The 20,813-nt window shown below is 43.1% G+C and overlaps 1 protein-coding gene across 2 annotated transcripts in view; it reads left to right on the forward strand.

The window, feature by feature from the left end:
* Positions 1-1,714: 1,714 nt before the first annotated feature.
* Positions 1,715-20,813, forward strand: part of B4GALT5 (beta-1,4-galactosyltransferase 5) — a 63,959-nt gene continuing 44,860 nt past the window's right edge. For both annotated transcript variants that reach the window (XM_020281764.2, XM_076010882.1), the window contains exon 1: positions 1,715-2,004. In XM_020281764.2, coding sequence (XP_020137353.1) covers positions 1,890-2,004 — 115 coding nt within the window. In that variant the 5' untranslated portion in view covers positions 1,715-1,889. The remainder of the gene's footprint in view (positions 2,005-20,813) is intronic.

A 20,813-nucleotide genomic window follows, 5' to 3' on the forward strand; every position in this document is an offset into this window, starting at 1 on the left:
TAGCTGAGGCATACCTGCCCTATCTCACCAAACCCACATCCCATCCCTGTGGGGTGGGCAGCACTGGGCCATTGAAACAGAATCTCAGAGAGAAGTGACTTGCCCAAGGTCACATGGCTAGGTGAGGCCAAGGCAAGATTTGAACCCACATCTATCTGTGCCAGAATTCTCCGCTTTCCTTTTTTGTTGTGGAAGTCTCTTCTCTCCTGTCCCACCTCCCAGGATGTTGGATTAGGTGAGAGCTACGTGCCTTTACTATGTGCCAGGCTTTGCTTGTATTACTCGAATCTTCACAACCATCTGATGAGGTTGTTACCAATAACATTCCCCATTTTACCAAGGCACAGAGAGTTTAAGTAACTTGCTTAAGGTTATACAGCTAAGAATGGAAGAGCTGGGCATCAGAAAACCTGAGCAGTCTGGCTCTAGAGCCTTCACTTAAAGGGCCAAAGAAACACCTTAAAAAGTATAAATTACTTTGGGGATAGAAATCAGGATTATTGTTGATTGTTGAAGAATCCCTGCCAAGTTCTCTCCCCTCCTCACTGCTTCTGGCACTCCAAGACAGTGCCCTAGGTTCAGATGTGTCTACATGGTCACCTGTCTCCCTAGTTCAGCTGGCAGCTCCTTGAAGGTAGTGCTGGTCCTCACCTTGAGTTTCTAGTGACTGTTAACTGCATCCTGAGGTCCTCTGGACTGAAGCTGACCTTAAAGCATTGTTTTGGATATGGTTCCACACCAAGGTGACAGGGGTAGGATACCAATTTGCCTGCAGGATGAGAATTACGGGCCACATGGAATTCAGAGAGAGAGAGAGAGAGAGAGAGAGGAGATGGCTTCATGTTGACAACTGTTACCATTACGCTACTTCTGATTTTATGGCATGTGGACCCTACAAGCTCATCTTTATTCTTCTCCTTACTTCACCAGTTTTTACTCACCACGATGGCCTTGGATTTAGCCTGGTGACAGATCCAGACCTTTTCCTACCTCAGGGTGTTTGCAGTGCTGTTCCCCCCTTGGTCTGAATGCTTTTCCCCCAGCTTATTCTACAGCTAGCTCTCTGTCATCATTTTATGTCTCAGCTCATGTCACCTGCTCAGGGAGGCCTTCCTTGACCACTCTAGCCTGCCTGCAGTACGTTCTCCTGTTTTATTGTGTTCCTACCTGTTATCAGTACCTGATACCACTAACTGATTTGTTTCTTTCTCCTCCCACATGAACATAACTTCCACAAAGACAGAGATTTAACTGTTTTGTTCTTTGTATCATCCCCCAGAGCCAAGAACTGTGTCCAGCATTCAATAAAATGGTGAATTCAAAGAATGAATGAATGAATGAATGAGGGTGTATACCGGGCCGAACCCCTAGCCTTACAATCCCCGCTCCTCTGCCGCAGTGGGCAACGAGATGGGGCAGACTTTGTAGATGACCCCTTGGTCCCCGACAGGGGGGCGTCCGAGCACAGAGCACTTGAGAGACGCTCCCCCAAAGCCTGGGCGGTGGCCGCGCCGGGAGAGGGGCTGTCGCTATTTGGCGACGTTCCATGCGGGCCGCCACGCCGCCGCGGGGGCCCGGCAGAAGTGGGCGGCGAGCGCGCGCGCGGGTCTTTTGCGACGGTGCCCGGCGGCGCTGGCCCCGCCCCCACGCGCCGGCCCCGCCCCGCCCCCGCCGCAGCGCTAGCTCCGGGCCGCGCCGGCCCCCGCCCGCTTCATGTGGCCGGGCCCGCGGCGGCCGGCGGCTGGGAGCGGCAGGGCGGCGGCTGCGCGTGGCGGCCCGCGAGGCCCGGGAGGCGGTGGCCGAGGCCCAGGCGGCGGCCCAGGAGGCTGCGGACGGGGAGCGGCGGGAGCAGGCCCGGCCCGGCCCTCGAGCGGCCGCCCGGCTGCAGCATGCGCGCCCGCCGGGGGCTGCTGCGGCTGCCGCGCCGCTCGCTGATCGCCGCGCTCTTCTTCTTCTCGCTCTCGTCCTCGCTGCTCTACTTCGTCTATGTGGCGCCCGGCATAGGTAGGAAGGGGCCTGGGACCCCGCGGCTGTGCGCCCGCCTCGAGGGGACTCGGGAACCCCCGCCCCTCCCTGGGAGGCCCGGCGCTCGGGAGACCCCTGCGGGCCGGGCGGCGACCCCGAGCCCGGCCCGCGGAAGACTGCGGGATGCCTGGCCCTTGGGGCCCGCGCCCGGTCTCTGGCGGTCGCCAGGACTTTCTCGTCTCTGCACCCGCCGATCCCAGACCCCCTCCCCGCCGGCTCCCGCCGCCCCCTTCCCCCGGCCCGGCCGCCCCTCCCGAGCCGCCGGCGCCTCACGCCCCCCTTCGCGCCGGTCCCTCCTTCCCGCTCTTGCCTCTTTGGAGCCCTCACTTCCGGCTCCTCGCCTCCAGAGCTCCCGCTTCCCCTGCCCGGGGTCTCCCGGAGCCCCCGTTCCCGGCATCCCCCGCACCCCGAAGCCCCGCGGCCCGCGCGCTCCGCGCCGGCCCTGCGCCCGGGTCTGGGGCGCCGGCCTTCCCGTTTCCCATCCATCCTTCCCCGCTCCCCGGTCCTCCGCCGGTCCCTGCTCCGTTAGCCCTGCTCTTTCTTCCCGCCGCGTCCCCGAGTCACATCCTCCGCCAGGTTCTCCTCCCCAGCTCGCGCGCTGCTCTCGAGTGGCCGGGTCCCCCGCGTCCCCGGGGGCACCCCTTCCCCTGTAGCGGAGGTCTTGCCCCCGTTCACTCTCCTCCTAACCCCCAGCGCCCCGGGGCCCTCCTCGTCTGCCCCCACCCCGTGTGCCCCCAAGGGCAGCCCTTGTCACCTCCGCCCCAGCCCCTCCTGATGGAAGACCTGGGGGAAGGGGGACCGTCTGCGCCCTCCCGTTCTCCACGGGGCCGCCTCCTGGCCTCCGGGGTAGAAGGTGCCTGCCCTGGGGACGGGGGGAAGTTTAAATTGACCCTAGAGGAGGGGATGTGACTAGGGCTTTGGGGACCTGGTGCCAGGTGGGACGGGGGGAGCATGGAGAAAGGAGGGAACGGGTACTCTTTCTTCTCAAAGGCTTGCCCCTTAAAGGGAAGGCAGCCTCCGCAGAAACTGAATCCTCCCCAAGCATAGACTTTGCAAGACCACAGACCAGACAGGACGTGAAGAAATCGGAGGGAAAGACGGCATGTGGGTTAAGAGCAGAGGACATCGCGGTCAGACTTGGATTCTAATCTCTGTCCTGTGTGACCTTGGGCAGGTTACTAAGCCTCAGCTTTTCTCGTCTGTAAAATGGGGATACTAATCCCAGTCTCATAAGGTTTTAAGGATGGAAGTAGATAAATGCCTTTTAAAGCACTTTTCACTGTACCTGATGCATGGACGCTTTTACAATTAAGTAAATAAAAGCAGCTATTATGTGTAACTTTTTGGGGGGAAAAAGGGAGTAGGTGGAATTTAAGGAATGTGTTTGCCTGATTTGGCATTACCATGAGGTTCTAGAGAAACCTTAGTTTATTGTGAAAGATGATCAAGAGATGCTGTTGGAGGTGGGGCAGGGAGAGTAAATTCAGCTATAAAAATTCTGGATTATTTGGATGTTAGGGAAGGTTTGATGATTAGCTGTAGGGAGCTGCGTTTTAGGATCGTAGTAATAACTAGTGCCTGTTCTCTGTTGACCTGTCAACACTGTACTAGCTGAATAGAGAAATTTCCAGATAGAGCAGAAGATTCTCCCCTGATTATTTTCTTTAAGCATAATTTACTTGATAGTTGATACTGATATTTTGTACTGTCAACTAGATCTGGAAAGATAGAACAGGGAACATCAGATGGCCCTAAGTTTACAAGTGTCTTAGGGAAAAGCATCCCTCTAGGAAGGTACAATTTGTGTCCTGGTGGATCTGATGAGTAAATTATCAGAGGATAGGAATTCTGACAGAACAAGGACAGATAACTAATTAATGGAACTAATTGAGAAAAGAATTCATTAGCATATTGGATATTAGACTCTAATAAAAATGGGTATGAAATGATGGATTTGGACCCACAGGCAGTCTTAAACGCATAATCTTTTTTTTCTTCTTCGAAAGTGACAGGTAGTTCTGATCTAAGTTCATAAATCAGCTTTTCTTTTCTTTTTTTTTTTTTTTTTTTTGAGACAGAGTCTCACTTTGTTGCCCAGGCTAGAGTGAGTGCCGTGGCGTCAGCCTAGCTCACAGCAACCTCAAACTCCTGGGCTCAAGCGATCCTCCTGCCTCAGCCTCCCGAGTAGCTGGGACTACAGGCATGCGCCACCATGCCCGGCTAATTTTTTATATATATATCAGTTGGCCAATTAATTTCTTTCTATTTATGGTAGAGACGGGGTCTCGCTCTTGCTCAGGCTGGTTTTGAACTCCTGACCTTGAGCAATCCGCCCGCCTCGGCCTCCCAAGAGCTAGGATTACAGGCGTGAGCCACAGCGCCCGGCCTATAAATCAGCTTTTCTAAATCGAAAAATATATCCCACTGGGATGGTAGTCACCCTTTTGATTAGAAAGTTAGAAGCCAGGTTCTCCAACAGAAATGGAACCTGTCAACTTAATTAAGATTCCGCAACACTACATTTTTAGGTCATTGGAACCCCTGTGTCAAGTGATATGGTGCTACTATCATGCTTAGAATCACCCTCTGTCACTGATAACTGAAAAAGATGCAAAGCACTTAAATGTCTGTTGGTACCATTGTTAGTACCATGTCTCCTTAAATGTAAATCTTCTAAAGAGCAGTTCTACTTAGGAATCAAATTCTATTCATGGGAAAGGGGAACAGTAAAAAGGATGTGGAGTAATTTTAGGGTTCACACAGCCAAGCCTACATTTAGTTGTTAGGCAGTTATATTGGTTTTCCTGTTATTGAACTTAATTTTTTCAAATGTTTAGCTTTGGACAGTGAAGTGGCAAATCTTTTCAAAAGGTTAAGGCAATCTGGAAAAGTAAAAGGTTTTATGTGTCTTGGGATATGAAGACTTTATTTGAAACACTTATTAAAATGAACTTAAGTAATAATATTAGGTTGGACCATATGAAATTTATGTTTTTGCAGGTAAAAACCAGTTGTATATCAGCAAGTTCATATAGTTCAATCTAATACATTTCCTAATAATGACAGTTCTGTTTTCTGGCACAATGGAAAGTGTCAGACTTGTATTTCCTTTCAGGTTTAATTTTTTCCAGTCCTTGCGTTTGATTTGCTTTGTATACCTTGTGGCTATGTTGTACTCAAAGTGCTAAAGAGAAATCATCACTCCAAAGAGTATATTACAACTATTTTCAGAAATAGTTATTTTTGAAATAAGAGAAAAGTCATGTTAGTTACAAATGTTTTAAAGTTGTTTGTGTATAATATAACGAAGCCCAAATTTCAGCCTAACCACTAAGTATTTTTGAGATCTAATGCCAGTGACCCATAATTTAAGAGGAAAGGAAAATTTTCTTGGGCTTGAGGGTCTTCTGTGGAATGGGGTACCATCTCACCTAGAAAACTAGATATGAGGAAAATTACTAAACATGACTATAGTGTGTTTGCTACAAAGTGCCCTTAGCTACTGCAATATCCCCATCCCAATCCAGTTAATATTTTTAAGGTATGGCTTCATTGAGGTTATGTTTTTATTATTAATTTTAGAAGTAGTGTTTTATATCAGAAGTTTAAAAGTAGACATTAAAAGGATGGGGCAGAATGTGTGAGAGAAGCGGTCAATTTGAGAAGGGAAGAGGAAGATGATAGTTGCGTAAGAATGTATAGATGCTCCTTCTCTCCAGGCCTCTACTACCCCTTAGCCTGCATAATTCTCATTTGTTTATCACTTGTTTTATCTGCAGTGTTGAACTAGCCCTCTTCTTTTCAGGGTTCTGAAGAAAACTTTGAACTTACTTGTGACCCTTTGACTTAATCTAAGAGCTCATATTACATCCATATTCCAGTCTGATCAGGTCTTTTAAAAGATAACAGAAGTGAGCTATTTATAAATGTACATATGAAGTGCTGATTTAAAACATCTTAATAAGTTTATGGGGCCATCATATGGTAAGGTTGTAGAGAGGTTACTGACCTTGCAAATTGTTGCCTTTGCAAACAGTTACCCATTGTGAGAGATACCTGTGCATGGTTAGGGGGCGATAGTTTATACATTGATGAAATTTTATTCGTTGAAGTTCTTGTTCTGCCATTGAAATGAATTTTTCTCTTGACCTTTGATTACTGAAGAAAGGAAATGGGGAATGATTTTTCTTTTTTGGCCTGCTTAGTTCCAAGAAAAGTTTTATTTATGGCTGGCTTTTGGAAGGCAGGAATGAATAATTCTAATCCCACCTGATTTGACCAGATGACCTTGAGCAAGTTTTCTTATACTTTGTTTTTTATTTTCATATTTTTTTGTTTCCTAACCCTCTGTACCTTAGGAGAAGGCAACTTTTTTCTTTTTCCTTTTTTTTTTTTTTTTTGAGAACAGGATCTCACTCTGTTACCCAGGCTGCAGTGCATTGGCACAATCATAGCTCACTGCAATCTCCTGCTCCTGGCCTTAAGCAATCCTCTTGCACCAGCCTGTCCAGTAGCTAGGACTATAGGTTCATGTGACCACGCCTGCCTAATTTTAAAATTTTTTTGTAGGGATGGGGTCTTGTTATGTTGTTTAGGCTGGCTTCTGATACTTAAAAAAACCTGAAAAACTAGGACTGCATTTTAGGTAAACTTTTAAAAAAAGATACCTGGCGGGGCGCAGTGGCTCACACCTGTAATCCTAACACTCTGGGAGGCCGAGGCTGACAGATTGCTCAAGGTCAGGAGTTCGAAACCAGCCTGAGCAAGAGCAAGACCCCATCTCTACTATAAATAGAAAGAAATTAATTGGCCAACTAATATACATATATATATATAATTAGCCGGGCATTGTGGCACATGCCTGTAGTTCCAGCTACTTGGGAGGCTGAGGCAGTAGGATTGCTTGAGCCCAGGAGATTGAGGTTGCTGTGAGCTAGGCTGACACCATGGCACTCACTCTAGCCTGGGCAACAAAGTGAGACTTTGTCTCAAAAAAAAAGAAAGATACCTCAAAAAAGCTAGTGAGATGTTTTTATATAGAGAAAGTTGACAATTCATCTACATTCTGTACAAATACTGGAGCTGGGATTTTACTGAAGATATATGTTTTGTGTAATCAAATTCAAGTTTTCCTAATAATTGCATGAAATTTTCAGATTTCTCCCAGTCAAATGTGATCTGAAAATAGCTTTTTTTTTTTTTTTTGGTTCCTCACATGAAAATGCCCTCTGAATCCCTTAGTGTACTTAGTTTCTTTTTTTTTTTCTTTATTTTTTTACTTTTTTTTGGAGACAGAGTCTCACTTTGTTGCCCAGGCTAGAGTGAGTGCTGTGGCATCAGCCTAGCTCACAGCAACCTCAAACTCCTGGGCTCAAGCAATCCTGCTGCCTCAGCCTCCCGAGTAGCTGGGACTACAGGCATGCTCCACCATGCCCAGTTAGTTTTTTCTATATGTATTAGTTGGCCAATTAATTTCTTTCTATTTATAGTAGAGACAGGATCTCGCTCTCGCTCAGGCTGGTCTCGAACTCCTGACCTCGAGCAATCTGCCCGCCTTGGCATCTCAGAGTGCTAGGATTACAGGCATGAGCCACCGCGTCCGGCCAGTGCACTTAGTTTCTGAGCTTTTCTAGAATGAAATAAATATGGGGAGATGTAGGTTATTTCATTTTAAAGAATTAAAAAGCCTCATCTTGTTAAAGACACCTTCTTTTCCTTTTCCCTCCGAATCGACACACACTCGCTCACATGTTTCTTTGAGTACAGTGTGGTGCATTCCTTCTTAGGAGAAATCTATATTTGGAGAACAGGTTGAAATTATAAAATTTAATAGCACCACTTTTGACCAGGACTTCAGTGATGTTTTATGTTCTGTCTGCAGAGTTTTTGCTGTACGAGAAGCAAGGTCTTTGGTTTAGAGTTGAGATTTTCTTTAATAGTGGAAATATGCTTGTCTTGGACAGTCTTTGGAAGCATCCATTTAAACAGTGTTAGTAACTGTGCCAGGGCATCCATGCTGTAGCCAGTAGATGGTTCTGCTCCAATTCTGACATTCAACCCCCCAGCCCTCACCAGCTGGGTAGGCCAGTGGGGTTGCTGGATGATATCCAGGAAGGAGGGTCTCTGTGTTGCCAGGACTCTTTAGAGTTCTTTGACAGAGTAGAAATTCTAAAGCACTAGAAGGCCAAAATGCTACTGACTTACTTGCTTTCCTAAATTTTGCAGCTTTTTAGATCATGGGAGTAGTTAGGTTGGGCACATCCAACTATATAAAGCAAACAAAAACTTGAGCAAACAAGAAGTAAGGAATGTAATGCTACTGAGGCCTGCCGAAGAAATATAGAAAAATGGAGGTTAACTAATGCTGGTCAAGATAAAGGGTAATCGGAAACAAACAGATAGGGTGTGGGCTTGCAGAGAAGAGGCCTCTTTTACCAGCAGTAAAAAAGCAGTTATTCTTCAGTTTCTAATAGGAGTAGCGCCTGCCTTTGGACACTAGCTGTGTTTTTGTAGGAAGTTGTGAGAAAATTAAAGAAATTTAAGATCGGTGGTCAGTGATAATCTAGCATTTGAGTGTCATGTTACTGGTTTTGGGAGAACTTTGAATTCTAAACTTCTGACTGCTGCTGTCATTTTATAGATGATCGCATAAGCCCAGGTTAGGTTAGGTCATTAACTTGCCCAAAGTTGAACATTTTTAAGCTATCTCTGAGGCACATATCATATGGTTGAAAAGATAAGATTAGTCACGAGAGAAATAGAAGACAGTGTGCATAATCAATTGCTAAATTGTAAGATACTGGCCCTTAATGAGGTGGGAGTTCAGACACAGGGAGAGGAAGGTAGAGAGGCGGTCATTTATTCAACAGATGTTTTTTGGGGTAGGGTGGCAACTACTCTTGTCAGATACACCTTAGGTAATCTAGAAGTGAATAAGGAAGGCAGCACCCTTCTGCCATCATGGTGGTTTTATTCTAGTGGGAGTTATTTGACTTGTGTTGTTTTTATTCTGGTGGGGACATAGCCATGTACAAGGTCATGTTAGATAGTGGTAGGTGTGACCGAAGGTCTGTTTTAGATTGGGTGGTTAGGGAAAGCCTTGTTGAAGGGGCAGATGGTGTTTTTTTGGGAGGGGGCCGGGGACAGAGTCTTACTCTGTTGCCCAGGCTAGAGTGCTGTGACGTCGGCCTAGCTCACAGCAACCTCAAACTCCTGGGCTCAGCCTCCTGAGTAACTAGACTACAGGTGTGTACTACCACACCTGGCTAATTTTTCTATTTTTTGTAGAGATGGGGTCTTGCTCTTGCTCAGGCTGGTGTCAAACTCCTGAACTCAAGCAGTCCTCCCGCCGCAGCCTCCCAGAGCGCTGAGATCACTGGAGTGAGCCACCGTACCCACCTAAGAGGTGGTACGCTGGACTTGGAGGGGAAGGGTGGGAGTAGAGCCGGCCACTCACTGGTCTGGGGTGGTAGGTAGGGGACTGAGGCAGGGATGAGCTTGGGTGAAGTTTGGCTGGATTTTTTTGGTGAGTGAGTGAATGGTAGATGAGTTTAGAAAGGTAGGAGGGGCCAGGCCAAGTAGGATCCCCTAGGCCATACTACGACTGTATATTAGTTTAGAAATGAACCAAACTTGGGTTCAAATCAACCCTGAGTGGGCAGATTATTTTCAGTTTGCAAATAGAGCATATTACCTTTCTCAGGGCTGATGTCAGAATTAAGTAGAATATGCACGTAAAAGGATTTAGCACAGTGCTGGACACAAAGTCCGCATGTTTATGATTATTATTTATAACCATAGGATCTGTCCTCTAATGCTTGGATTAAACTGAGAGTTAGAACTGGGCTCCAGTGTGACTTTACCAGTGATCAGATATGAAACTTTTCCTTCTTTTTCTCATCTGTGGACTGAGGAAATTGGACTACAGTATAGATAACCAGGGTCCCTTTCAGATCTGACGTTACATGATTCTGAACAAGTAAGTGTGAGTTGAACCGTGACATGAAAGATGAAATAGTGACGTATCAAGTAATGATATTCCATTTTTTAAAGTTCTGCTTTTCCGTTGACTTCGTCTCCTCCCCAGACTGTGTGGCTGCAACAGTGGTGACATGTTTGTATCTTCAGACTTCGCAGGTTCCCTCCCCGGGGTGAATGGATAGCTCCTTACCGAGCAGTGCGGCTGCCTGGGAACTCAAGACTTGGGAATCTGCACACTGAAGTCTGTCTTTGAAGTCATTGTCATAAAGGGGGGAAAAAAAGTTGTGTTGTCTTGTAAAAGGAGAAAAACTAAAACAATTTTATGGAAATATCTTTAGGGATGTTAAGATCATTTTTTCCTCTTTTTCTCTTTTTTGGACCTTTTCTGTCCTCTGGGTAATCCTTTTAAGTTTTAATCTGCTAAGTCAGTCCTTTCCTCTAGCTTCACACTTTGGCTTTTAAGCATGAAATAGAGCCCTGGATTCATTACCTCAATCCTCTAGGTAGTTGGATGTTAAATGGAAATGAATATTACATTTTGATTCAGTAATTCTTTTTATGTGGTGGCTTTATACTGAGGAATATTCAGGCTCCTGCTGATGGCATGCATTCAGTGTTTTCCTAAGCATGGGAGTCACATTAAATAATTTAGAGTGCTGTCTCTTCTCAAATTCCTCCCCCCCTTTTCCCCTCCTTTTGTTAGTGTGAGTAAGCAATTATTAGACCCTGGGTTTGTTCCTCCTCAGTCTGTTACCTAGAGATATCCAGGTACTTCGTAGCGACCAGAAGGAAACCTTGTCATCGTTTCTGAGGTGCCTTAGTTACTGTCATCAATTATGAACAGTTTTCTGAGGCAGTTAGTAGCCTAATTATTTTGTTTGTACTTTTAAAATATACTACTCTGTAGGTATTATCACTTAACTTTCACTCCCTGCAGTGTGTCCACTCCTTTTTTTGCCCACAAAGCTTTTTATAAGCTACTGATTTTTAAGAAAGCAGCAATGTTTTTTGGTTTCTCTTGCTGTAACTTGTTTAAGTTTGATGCTGGTTTTTTAAGTTTCTGATTCTTTGTCTTTAAAGTGGCTATTGTATTTGTCAAATTTGAAATGCTATGCGGAGTCCAATAAATGTTTCAAGTGTTTGAAGAATCCTATCGATGACCTCTTCTGATGAGAGGGGGACTCTGCATCTCTTGTTGGGTGTTTTTTTGCTCGTTGATTGTTTTCTTCAATAAGACTGAAATATAATTTAAATTTTAATGTTTTCTGCTTCTAATTGCAATTCTTTAAAAGTGCATGGGCCAGATGTTGGAGCAGTAAATTTTTGGTGTAGGGGACAGTCCAGTTTAGTGGTTCAACAAAAAGTATACAAGAGAAATTTGGGAAATGTAGGTTAGCGAACATAGTTAATGAAACACTGGGCTGATTTTTTCCATATAGGAATGAAAGGACCTGATGATTTGAAGAAAGGGAAAAATAAATTTTATTTCGCATTTTCTTGGTCCCAAATCTCGATTAGCAACCACCATTTATATTTGGACATTTAATAATAAGTGGTAGTTATAATAAAGATCCTGATGCATGACTTGGAGTTTGGTAGTGTGGGGTTTTTTCCCCCCACCTTCTGATTCTTTGAAAATTGATAATTCTTTATTCACTAGAACATTCTATTTCCCCATGCCTCCCTAGTCCATGACCCGGGCACAGGGTGGCAGGTGGTGCTGAGAGGCAGGCTGCCAGGATGGTCCCTGGATTACTAGTAGGGGTGTGGTGTGAGCACAGGATGGTTTTTTTTCTATTTTCTTCAAAACATCGTCTGACTTGGAAATTCACGCAAAAGAAAAATAAACAACAACAAATATATCATCAGATTCCTGGTATACATGTGTAAAGAAATTAAAAAAAAATAAAAAAAAATATCATCAGAAAATGATGTTAAATGCTAAAGTGGAAATAGGAAAGTCTAACATGTAAAACCTGTTGGACTCCTGTAATTCTGACACAGTAAAATTTGTCAATTTGATATATGTTTTTTTGTGGTATCAGCTGAATTACAAATGTATTTACCTAAATGTGAGTGATAATAGTAGTGATTAAAGGCAGGCGGGGGCTAGGCACGTGGCTCATGCCTGTAATACTAGCACTCTACGAGGCTGAGGCAGGAGGATTGCTCGAGGTCAGGAGTTCAAAACCAGCCTGAGCAAGAGGGAGACCTCGTCTCTACTATAAATAGAAAGAAATTAATTGGCCAACTAATATATATAGAAAAAATTAGCTGGGCATGGTGGTGTATGCCTCTAGTCCCAGCTACTCGGGAGGCTGAGGCAGGAGGATCACTTGAGCCAAGGAGTTTGAGGTTGCTGTGAGCTAGGCTGATGCCACAGCACTCACTCTAGCCTGGGCAACAAAGTGAGACAGTGAGACTCTGTCTCAAAAAAAAAAAAAGGCAGGTGCGTATTTAGAACATTTTTATGTTTGGCACCTATGATAAAAGAAAAAAGTTTTTTTTTAAATTTTCCTTTCTTTCTTTCTTTCTTTCTTTCTTTTTTTATTATTATTGAGACACAGTCCCACTCTATTGCCTGGGCTAGAGTGTCATGGCGTCAGCCTAGCTCACAGCAACCTCAAACTCCTGGGCTCAAACAATCTTCCTGCCTCAACCTCCTGAGGAGCTGGGACTACAGGCATGTGCCATCGTGCCTGGATAATTTTTTCTATTTTTAGTTGCTTGGCTAATTTCTTTCTATTTTTAGTAGAGGTGGGGGTCTCGCTCTTGCTCAGGTTGGTCTCAAACTCCTGAGCTCAAGCGATCTCCTGCCTTGGCCTCCCAAAATGCTAGGATTACAGGCGTGAGCCACCACACTGGCCTTTTGGCTCTTTTCTTACAGTTAAATTCATTAATTTAATTTCTGTGTGTTATACCCCTACTGTGTGCTGGGCTTGGGGGTACAGTGATGAACAAAGCAGACACTATACTATGTCTCTGTTAATTTTTAAGCCTTCTGCCAAAGATCATGGCTTCACTTACTAAAGTTTTCAGTTTTGAGTGATTTTATAATCTTGGACAGATGTGTTTAATTGAAGGTCAGTTCAACTGGTGTTCAATTGGAGTTTAACATTCCTTAATTGCCAGGAATAATAGTGAATAGTCTCCCTTTATCCACAGTTTCACTTTTTATGGTTTCATTGGGGTCCAAAAATTATTAAATGGAAAATTCCGGAAACAATTCATAAATTTTAAATTGCGCACAGTTCTGAGGAGCGTGATGATATCTTGTGCTATCCTGCTCTGTCCCACTACATCCTGCTCAGGAGGTGAATCGTTCCTTTGTCCACCAAATCCACCCTGTATATGCTACCTGCCATTTAGTCACTTAGTAGCCTTCTGGGTTATCAGAAATACTTGTGTTCAAGTAACCCTATTTCACTTTCATTACTTTTAAAATTTAATTTTCTTAAATTACTTTTATTGTTGTAATTTTTCTGTTGTATTATTGTTAATCTCTTTGCCTAATTTAAAACTTTATCATAGGTATGTATGTATAGGAAAAACATAGTTATATGTAGGGTTGGTTCCGTACTGTCATTTCAGATATCTGTGGGGCATCTTGGAAAAGATCCCCTGCAGATAAGGGGGTGGGTGCTACTGTGTGATTCATAGCATGGTTTCACATTAATCATGCCCCATGCAGTCAGATGCTTGATGGTTATACGGGGGCTGGTGTGGGGAGATGACCGTGGGAAGTTTTTTTTGGCCATTTACTATTCAAGATGGTTTTAATTAACTTTTAAGTCATGTTAAAGTGCTGTGTATCTTATACATTATGTATAATGTAATACTTTGAAATTGCAAATCAAAATGAATGTATTAATGGTTTGTCTCATACATAAACCTGAAATTTAGATGAAAAAGTTGATAAATATAAGAAAACAATCACTTTTTTTCTGTCGCTCATGCTAAAGTGTAGTGGTATGATCATAGCTCACTGCAAACTCAAACTCCGGGGACGGGACTCAGCCTCCCAAGTAGGGTGAGCCACCACACCAGCTAATTTTTAAAATTTTATTTAGAGTTTGGGTCTTGTTATGTTGCCTAGGCTGGCCTCAAGCAGTCCACCTGCCTCAGCCTCCCAAAGTGCTAGCATTACAGGCGTGAGCCAGCCACAGCACTCAACCAACAATCAGTATTGATTTAGAATAGGTTACGTATGGTAATTCTTACATACTGTTGTGAGCATTGTTTCTAATTTTTCATTAGAAAAATATTTGTTAATTGGCTATCATGTTGATTTCAAATTTATGAAAAAAGCTATACTTTTATGTCTTGAATCTGCTCACCAGTGTTTACTTTGAGAGGTAGTTTTTGCTTAAGATGTGAGAAATTGTTTCATCTTTTACTTACAGAGAGAAACAAGGAAGAAACACTTCCTGAAATTGGAAGTCCATGTGGATGGAATGGAAAATAAGTCTGTTACTTGTGAACATCTAGTCTCTTGTACTCCATACTATTGGATGGAAAGTGGAAATGACCTTGGCATCTTCTGTTAAGATTATTTTTTTAATAAGCTAGGCCAGCGCCCATCAGTTGCATTGTCTAGAAGGGGCAGCTGGAATCCTTGAATGTGCAGTTCGTGCCCATGTGTCTGAATGTGGGAGTGAGAGGAAGGTAAAGTTTTGCTTTTGGTGTTGGCTTAATTTCCTGTTCCATTGTTGACTTGGCATACCTGGGTTCTAAATTCTGGTTTAAAGTATTAGAAATCTTAAAATTTGTGTGAATTAGAAGATTTGAATGTATTTGAATTTCATTTGGCACTAGGGAAAATTAACTTTAGGTGAGCGCTACTTTTTGGGTTAGCTTTATGTTTAAGGCAGTGTTTTCCTTAATGATTCATTTTATTATGGAAAATTTCAAACATACAAAAGTAAAGTGAACAGGACAGTATAATGGACCTCAATACACAAAAGTAATTTTACAATGTGACCAGGGATTTACAGTGAAAAAGATGATGATGAAAGGGTCTGGGACAGGTTTAGAGTAATTCATAACCTGTATTTTTAAAGCTTTTAGATAATTGGGTTCATTTTGGTTCAGGTGTGTTGTTGACCCAGGCACCTAAATAGGCATTTGTCTGTAAAAAGGGACAACAAATTATATATAAACTCATAGGATTACTGTGAGGAATGAAGGAGAAAGTATCTGTCAGGTGTTTGCAGGACTTGGTATCAGTTTGGTACTCAGCAGTCTAATTGCCTTCCTCTTGCCCAATCCCTTGTCACAGGGCGCAGGTGGCATTGAGATGGGCAGGTAAGGAAGGAAACTGGTAGTGTCAGCAGCTCCATTGAACTGGCCCATTGGTAGAGGATGGTTGAAGCAGACAGTCACGGGGACGTTTCCAGAGGATTTAAATTTTTCCATTACCCAGTCCTTCATTTGAGGAAATTGAGAGCTGGAAGTCCCAGAGTAGGCACCTGTGCGAAGGATACACCTTCCTGGGCTGCGGTGCTACCTTGAAGGTGCTGCTGAGATTGAGCAGGTGCTGCTGAAGTCTCTGAGGTGCTCGTCTGTGTAGCACCTGTGTCCTTTTGACTCCCCTGGCCTTTGTTTTCTGAGAATCTATTGTCCATTTCTGTAGCTATTTATGTCAGCTTTAACCAAAGCCAAGTGCAAAGCTTACAAGGGAAAGGATGGCAGAATACTGCTTTTAGAATTTACTTTGGCACACATTTTGTGGTTTGTGTTTACTGTTATTGCCTAGTAGCCCAAAATTAAACAACACTGATTTAATTTTAGTATTTTTAGTTCTATTAATTTATTGTATAATTAAAATAGTAAAACAGTCTGTATAGATTAAAGCTATAGTTTCGGGTTGTATTGTATGTGTGAAAAACTGACTCTCTTCATTGTGAATTTCGAATAGACTTCCCAGTAGATTATTTATGTAAGCTGTATAATCAGACAACATTCCAGAATGAATCATGTTTAATTAGGATATAACAAATGTTACCACCCTTGTTCTGTTGAACAATATTTTTAAACCATTGAATCAACTTTAAGAATGATAAAAGGAAATTACAATAATTTATTCATAATCATCTTTTCTCTCAAGTGTTTTTCATTTGTTTCCTCCTCATCTTTATATACATACAGATATTTGAAAATTTTGTACCTCAGGAATTGCTAGGCTGAGAGAAAAAGGATGGCATCAATTTAATAAATGCTGTGTTTGTGCTAGAATAACTTTTTACAATCTCTTTCATCAAATATTTTAACAGTATGGCTAATTTAATGTGAGAGTAAATAGTTTCTTCTTTGATTGGATTCCACAAAGTAGAAATAAAGCCTTTCTCAGAAACCTTTTTGGACTTAGTGATTATTTTTCTTCAGACTAGTATTTTTTCTCCAGTTTGTCAAGAGTAAGTAAACTTTGAATGGTTGAGAAGTTATTCAGAGAGGGGTCAAATCAGTTAAGCAGAAACCGAAGGAGTGGGCTGCCATGGCCACATTTACTGCCATTATTTCCTCTGTTTCTTTCTATATAGCTGTGTGACACAGCTTGCCCTTTAAATGTGTAGTTAGAATTAAATATGTATTAATAGTTAATTTATGTGACCTTCCTCTGGGCTTATTCCAGCTTTCCTTGCCCTTTGGAAGATCCCATCTGGAAGCATTAGAGATGATGAAAACTCAGAATATGTATTTGCTTCTGAGTTGTGGGAAATGATTAGGTTGAAACTAAATGTGTTATTTCCTTTTTCCACCCTTCCCCCTTTAAAAAAATCTGTATGTACAGAATGGGAATACCATTGATGTCATGCAGTTTATTCTTGTTTGTAAAGGTGATTATATTAAATACAGTTAGTTCTGCTATACTATGGCATAAGCATTTCTAGAAATCACAATGCTATGCAAAATCATTCAATAAAAGCCATAGAAAAAAATGGGGTTAGGTATACAACACTCAAAAACTGCATTAGTGCCTGGTGCGGTGGCTCACATCTGTAATCCCAGTACTTGGGGAGGCCTAGGCTGGAGGATCACTTGAGGGCCAGGAGTTGGAGATCAGCCTGGGCAACACAGCTAGACCTCATCTCTTAACAAAAAATAAGAAAAATTAGCTGGGAGTGGTAGCACATGTCTGTAGTCCCAACTACTTGGGAGGCTGAGACAGGAGGATTGCTTAAGCCAGGAGTTACAGCAGACCCGTCTCAAAAAAAAAAAAAAAAAGTACATATACTTAAGCTGTCTGATGCTTTTTAAGAAAGCTCTACACTTCCGCAGAACTTACTCAGTTTATCAGCTCATCTCAATTATTTTTGTAATTCTAATGAGGTAGCTAATTGTTGAAAGGGTGTCTGTCATGTGGCTTTGATTTATTTTCTGGTGCAGAGATTAACTTTGTGCGGTTGTCTCCTTCATATCAGCTGTTCCCTGTGGCCCTTGGTAGGCATTTGTGAGGTAGCTGTCTGGGATTGGGAAACCTCCCCTGAGGCTGCTCCTTCTGTGGAGTTGTTCTTTATGCAAAGCCGCAGGCCTGCCCTGGAGTCAAACTGGCACCTGAACAATGCTGGGGCGGAGCTAATCATCTGAGCACAGTACGCATGGCTGCCAGCCAGGCTTTTGGAACGTCTCTTAAAAAGTGGTGAAGAAAGTAAGCTTGTTTTTTGATGTCTTAATAGCCTTGAGAATAGTATGGATATTTACGCTTAGAATTCTTAGACTTGTAGAAAGCCCACTGACTCACCCGGCTCACAGCCCTTTAGAAACACTTAGCAAGTTATAGGTACCATGTTGTGCTGTTTAGGAAAAACGGAATTTGCCTGCACCTGAGGTGTATAAATGGCAGTGAGCTCTGGAGCCATGTCCTAGCTCTGCAATTTGCTGTTTTTGTGACTTTGGACAAATTACTGGACCGTTCTGTTTCTACTTCAGTTTCCTCCTGGTAATGGATTATTGTTTCTACCTCACAGTGAAGTAGTTAGTTAGCAAGGTCCCTGCAATGGTAACTATGCCCACTGAATGTTAGCTGCTCCTATGATTGATATACTGCCTGTTGGCAGATTATAATCTTAGCTGTGTTTTCAGGGCAAGTTCACATCTTCAGTCATGTGTTGTGTAAGGACGGGATACAGTCTGAGAAGTGCGTCATCATGTGAACATCATCAAATCTACTTACGCAAACCTGGGTGACATAGACTACTACACACCTAGGTTATATGGTATAGCCTCTTGCTCCTAGGCTACAAACAGAGACAGCACGTTGCTGTACTGAATACTATAGGCAATTGTAACACAATGGTGTTTATGTGGCTAAACATATCTAAACATAGAAAAGGTACAGTAAAAATGTGGTATTAAGGCCAGGCATGGGCCGGGTGCAGTGGCTCACGCCTGTAATCCTAGCACTCTGGGAGGCCAAGGCGGGCGGATTGCTTGAGGTCAGGAGTTCGAAACCAGCTCTGAGCAAGAGCGAGACCCTGTCTCTACTATAAATAGAAAGAAATTAATTGCCCAGCCGGGCGCGGTGGCTCTCGCCTGTAATCCTAGCACTCTGGGAGGCTGAGGCGGGTGGATTGCTCGAGGTCAGGAGTTCGAAACCAGCCTGAGCAAGAGTGAGACGCTGTCTCTACTATAAACAGAAAGAAATTAATTGGCCAACTAATATATATAGAAAAACTTAGCCGGGCATGGTGGCGCATGCCTTGTAGTCCCAGCTACTTGGGAGGCTGAGGCAGGAGGATTGCTTGAGCCCAGGAGTTTGAGGTTGCTGTGAGCTAGGCTGACGCCATGGCACTCACTCTAGCCTGGGAAAACAAAGCGAGACTCTGTCTCAAAAAAAAAAAAAAAAAAAAAAGAAATTAATTGCCCAGCTAATATATATATAAAAAATTAGCCGGGCATGGTGGTGCATGCCTGTAGTTCCAGCTACTGTGGAGGCTGAGGCAGTAGGATCACTCACTTGAGCCCAGGAGTTTGAGGTTACTGTGAGCTAGGCTGACAACACGGCACTCACTCTAGCCTAGGCAACAAAGTGAGACTGTGTCTCAAAAAAAAAAAAAAAATAGGCCAGACATGCTATTAATAATATGGGACTACTGTCATATGTGCAGTTTATCACTGGCTGAAATGTCCTTGGTGCATGTCTAGACCTGAAGAATCACAACATTTTTGATTGGTGAGGATATTCAGTTTCCTCTTTTTTTTTGAGACAGAGTCTCACTCTGTTGCCTGGGTAGAGTGTAATGGCTTCATCATAGCTCACTGCAACCTCAAACTCCTGGGCTCAAGTGATCCTAATGCCTCAGCCTCCCAAGTAGCTGGGACTGTAGGCATGTGCCACCATGCCCAACTATTTTTAGTAGAGATGAGGTCTTGCTCTTGCTCAGGCTGGTCTCAAACTCCTGAGCTCAAACAATCCTCCTGGCCTCAGCCTCCCAGAATGCTAGTATTATAGGTGCGATCACTTGTAAAACTAATGTTTGCCCAGCTGGGAGAGTATATTCAAAATCATTAAGCCTAGCCCTATATTTTGCAGATAGGAAAATGGAATCTTAGTGATATTAAAGGATTTACTGAGCCTGCCAGGCAATACTGGCACTAGAACTGAGTTCCAGTCTAGTTGTTATACCAAGGATTTTTGCCAGGTATAACAGGGATTCTCATAAAGTTGGGATTGAATGATGGTGACAATGATGACATGATGATACCAGGATATTTTCTTTTGGTTAGGGGTGAGAGGCTTGTGTATAAATAGAAACAGCACAGTCAACATACCTATTGTTTTTAGAATGCAGACTACAGTGAATAAGTTAAAAAAAACTTGGCAGGTGTGAATACACTGAAGATAGTGAGAAAGCATAATTGTAGGGGCAGACTTGGTTTTCACACGTTCAACTCCTCTCTGATGCCCTTTGCAAACATGGGGTAAGTGGGATGCCAAGGCGTTTTGTTGCTGGGAGAACCAGGTTGTATGCATGTTTGGCTGACAGCACGGACAAATCAGGTACAAAGGGCATTGTAGCTGCACGCTCAGAGTGTGATAAAATAAGTTATTTGGGGATCATTACAGGTCACTTACTGGCGAGGGTTTTGTTTTTTCCCCCAGTAAATTTTATTTATTTTAGATTATAGGAAGAATATATTTAGTATATAAAATTTGGGAAGTACAACAAAGCATAAAGAAAATAAAGACAAGTCTAAAATCTCATAACCCAAAGATAATACCTTTTTAACAGTTTGGTGCTATTTTCTTTTAGCTTTTTTGGTATGTGCATAATTTTTCAAAGCCGTATTTGAGCTCACTCTATATGTACAGTTTTACATACTAACTAAAAATGTTAAAATGTAACTTAGAGGCAAAGTGACTGTCAGGTTTTCAGTCCTGTAAGGAAATGTGGACTCTGCTATACACCTTAGGAGAACATGCTTTGGTGTGTTTTATATGGTGATACTTGGTAGTGCTGTCTTCGGCCTGCTGATTGTCCTGCACCTTCATTTTTATCAGAGTGACTCATAGTTTCCCCATCCGTAGGTAGTCTCAGAAATTAATAATAAATTGCTTAACCCTCAAGGAAGTTTTCCTCATTCAACAAACACCACCATTTTGATCATTTATTTACAGCTCTTATCTGCTTTCTGTTAAACTCTGGTCTGGGACCAGAGCACAGGCATAATCTAATGTATGTTAGGTTTATTGGTTGTCAGATAAAGCCAGGTAACTACAGTTCATAGCTGAGACAGCAATCCATGCTTGCCAAGAAAGGATTCAGTTTGTAGAGGGGAAAGCCAAGTATTTAAGGAATATCAGTTAC

The sequence above is a fragment of the Microcebus murinus genome, chromosome 16, assembly GCF_040939455.1.
Source record: "Microcebus murinus isolate Inina chromosome 16, M.murinus_Inina_mat1.0, whole genome shotgun sequence".
Taxonomy (NCBI): domain Eukaryota; kingdom Metazoa; phylum Chordata; class Mammalia; order Primates; family Cheirogaleidae; genus Microcebus; species Microcebus murinus.